We start from the raw sequence: 2,619 nt of genomic DNA on the forward strand, positions 1-2,619 counted from the left end.
CACGTCCAACGGCTCTGCCTTTTTCCAACAGACGGTCCTATAATATTACAAAACTATCTAACAGCAGGGAGTTTTGAATAATTTATCTCCCTTTCTTCCCTTCCTTGGCCCTTTGTCCAAACTTTTTCTCCTCCTTGCAGAATTTTGAATGAGAATAGACAAGCCCTCCCTCCCCCATCCCTTTACTCCATTTTTAAGGCAGCCTCGGGTTTTCCCCCCTTTCCCCTCCCTTTTTTTTTTCCCTTTTTCTTTCTCTTTTTTTTTTTTTTTTTTTTTCCTTCCACTGTTTGCTTTTGTGGTCAGGAATCTTTTACTTATAAAGCTTCAATAGACTTGAAGGTCTTTGTAAGTGAAGTTCATCTTCAAGGTTGGGAAAAAAAAAAAAAAAGGATCGGATCCTTAAAAAAAAAAAAATCAACCCCTTTTTTGCACCTTCATTTAAAACCTCCACAAACGTTTGATGGTGACACGGAGAAGCTTTTTTCCTGCCCCAAATTCCCTCCACGTTAATATTGCCTCATTCACCCATATTGACCCGAAATGGGGAAAACTTTGGAGCTAATGGAAAACTTTGGAGGCGATTTCTCTCTGCTTCCCACCCCAGGATTGAGAATCTCATCCTGCTCTCTCCTGGCTGACACCGACGGTATCAAATCCCCAAAATTCCAAGCGGTTTAACCCAGCTCCGTTATCAATTTGGGAGCAAAATAGCCACCTCTAATTTTCCAAAGCTCAATTCCAAGACTTCTAGAATTGTTGTTTCTCAACCCCCCCCCCCCCCCCCCCAAAATAAAAAAGCACTGAGCGCTGCGACACAAGGAAATCACTTTGTGCAGCTCCTCCCTCCCCGTGCTGCAACTTCCCTGGCTGTGCAAACGTCTTCAGTCATAAACCTCATTATGCCCTTTAAAAACGCCGCTTTTCCCCCATTTTTTGGGTCCCCCATTTTTTGGGGAAAAAAACCTTGCCAAAAATGCAATTCCAACTGCCGCAGTGCCGTCAGCGGCTGTTCCTCACCCCCAATCCCACATTTACAGCCCAGCAGCTTTAAAAAGTTGAATTTTTCATCCCACCAAAGGCAAACGCTGAGCACGGGAGGTGCTAAGAGGGCTCCACCGCCAGGCTTGCCTGAAGCTTGCCATCAGAAAGGCCAGATTTATTTTTTTCTGGGTTTATTTAGGGGTGCAGCGCCCTTGTTTTGTCAGATTCAAGGATCTCCCATCTCCCTTCCACGCTTCCCAGCCGCGGTGGTTGTGCGGCAACGCCGATCCCGACTTCTCTAATTGATATTGATTGGCCAAATCGGTCAACTGTCAGGCAGAGTTTCAGGGGACCACTTAGAGAGCAGGAGAGAAATCTGTTTAACAAATTCATTTAGGAATCAGAGATGCCTTCCCCGCAGCCATCTCCTTTCCCTCTTCATATATAATTGATCCAGAGCAAAACACCAACAACTCTTCCTCTTGGGAAAGCATCCGCAGCCCGAGGGGTTGGGTACCACCTTCCCCTCCCAGGGCTCTGCATCACTCCCTCCGCTCAGCCATCACTCATTTTGGGGAAGAACGAACGCAGGAGGCTCTGGAGCCATCCCGTTTTCCTTTTGGAATGGAGGGATGTGCTCTCTCTCTCCCAAACATCCCTCCAGCCCAGCGCGGGGCCGCGTTTACCTTTGTCGCCCAGGATGCCGTCTATGCTGTGCTTGGCCTTTTTCTCCCCATCTTCCTCCTTCTTGTCACAGTCCTCCTCTTCCTCTTTCTTCCCGAATTTGATGCGTAGCACACGGCTAATCGAACTCACTAAACCTCAGACAGTCAAAGACAAAAAGGCAAGTATAAGCTGCCTGGGAAACAAAGTGGGAATCAGCCAGGAAAAGCCAAGCTGGGGATGCCTGACATGGGGAGGAGGTTTTGTGCACCCACAAAAGGCATCTGCACCCCTTTTTCCCCAGGGATGCACACCTGCCTGGTCCTCTGTACCCTCCAAAACCCCCTGAGCTGCGCCAAGGTGGACACCCAAAGTTGGATGTACTCATCGCTGTCCCCCTGAGATACCCAGCAGAAGTGGCACTCGGTTGTGGGCAACACCCCACAGAGCATCCCAGCTGGTGTAGCACCCCAGGGTGTGCACCCCAAGGGTTACCACCTGCTTTGTGACAGGGAAAAGGCCCCCCAATATGTGGCTTTCATCCCAGCTCCAAATGGGATCCCAAAACCTGGATTCAGCCTCAGGCCCTGTCCTGCTTTGGGGGAGATGTGGCCTGTGGAGAAGGCTCAGCCCCCCCAAAACCAGATGAGAAATCACAGCCAGGACCTAAATAGTTCACCAGATCCTAAGCACATCCCTGCAGGCCAAATATTGGGCTACAAACTCGCTTTCCATGGACAATTGGGATCTCTGGCTGGTGCAAACGTTGCACTGCAGCCCCCACTGAGCAAGTCCCACAGGACAACTGGGGTCCCCCTTTAACCCTGGATTTGGGGGTTGCCTCCATCCATGCTCCCTCTGCACCAGCATCCCTCCAGCATTCAAGGGAGCTGGACTAAACTGGGAAAATTGAATGGTTTGTGGTTTTGCAGCAGACCTCAGCACTGCCAGGGCACACACACCCCCCCCCCCCCC

The 2,619-nt window shown here is 50.0% G+C and overlaps 1 protein-coding gene across 1 annotated transcript in view; it reads right to left on the reverse strand.

Moving 5' to 3' along the window:
- Positions 1-1,536: 1,536 nt before the first annotated feature.
- Positions 1,537-2,619, reverse strand: part of LOC103806051 (paired box protein Pax-7-like) — a 4,319-nt gene continuing 3,236 nt past the window's right edge. Inside the window, exon 4 of the mRNA XM_009078721.1 lies at positions 1,537-1,796. Coding sequence (XP_009076969.1) covers positions 1,537-1,796 — 260 coding nt within the window. The remainder of the gene's footprint in view (positions 1,797-2,619) is intronic.

The sequence above is a fragment of the Acanthisitta chloris genome, unplaced genomic scaffold (assembly GCF_000695815.1).
Source record: "Acanthisitta chloris isolate BGI_N310 unplaced genomic scaffold, ASM69581v1 scaffold2767, whole genome shotgun sequence".
Taxonomy (NCBI): Eukaryota; Metazoa; Chordata; class Aves; order Passeriformes; family Acanthisittidae; genus Acanthisitta; species Acanthisitta chloris.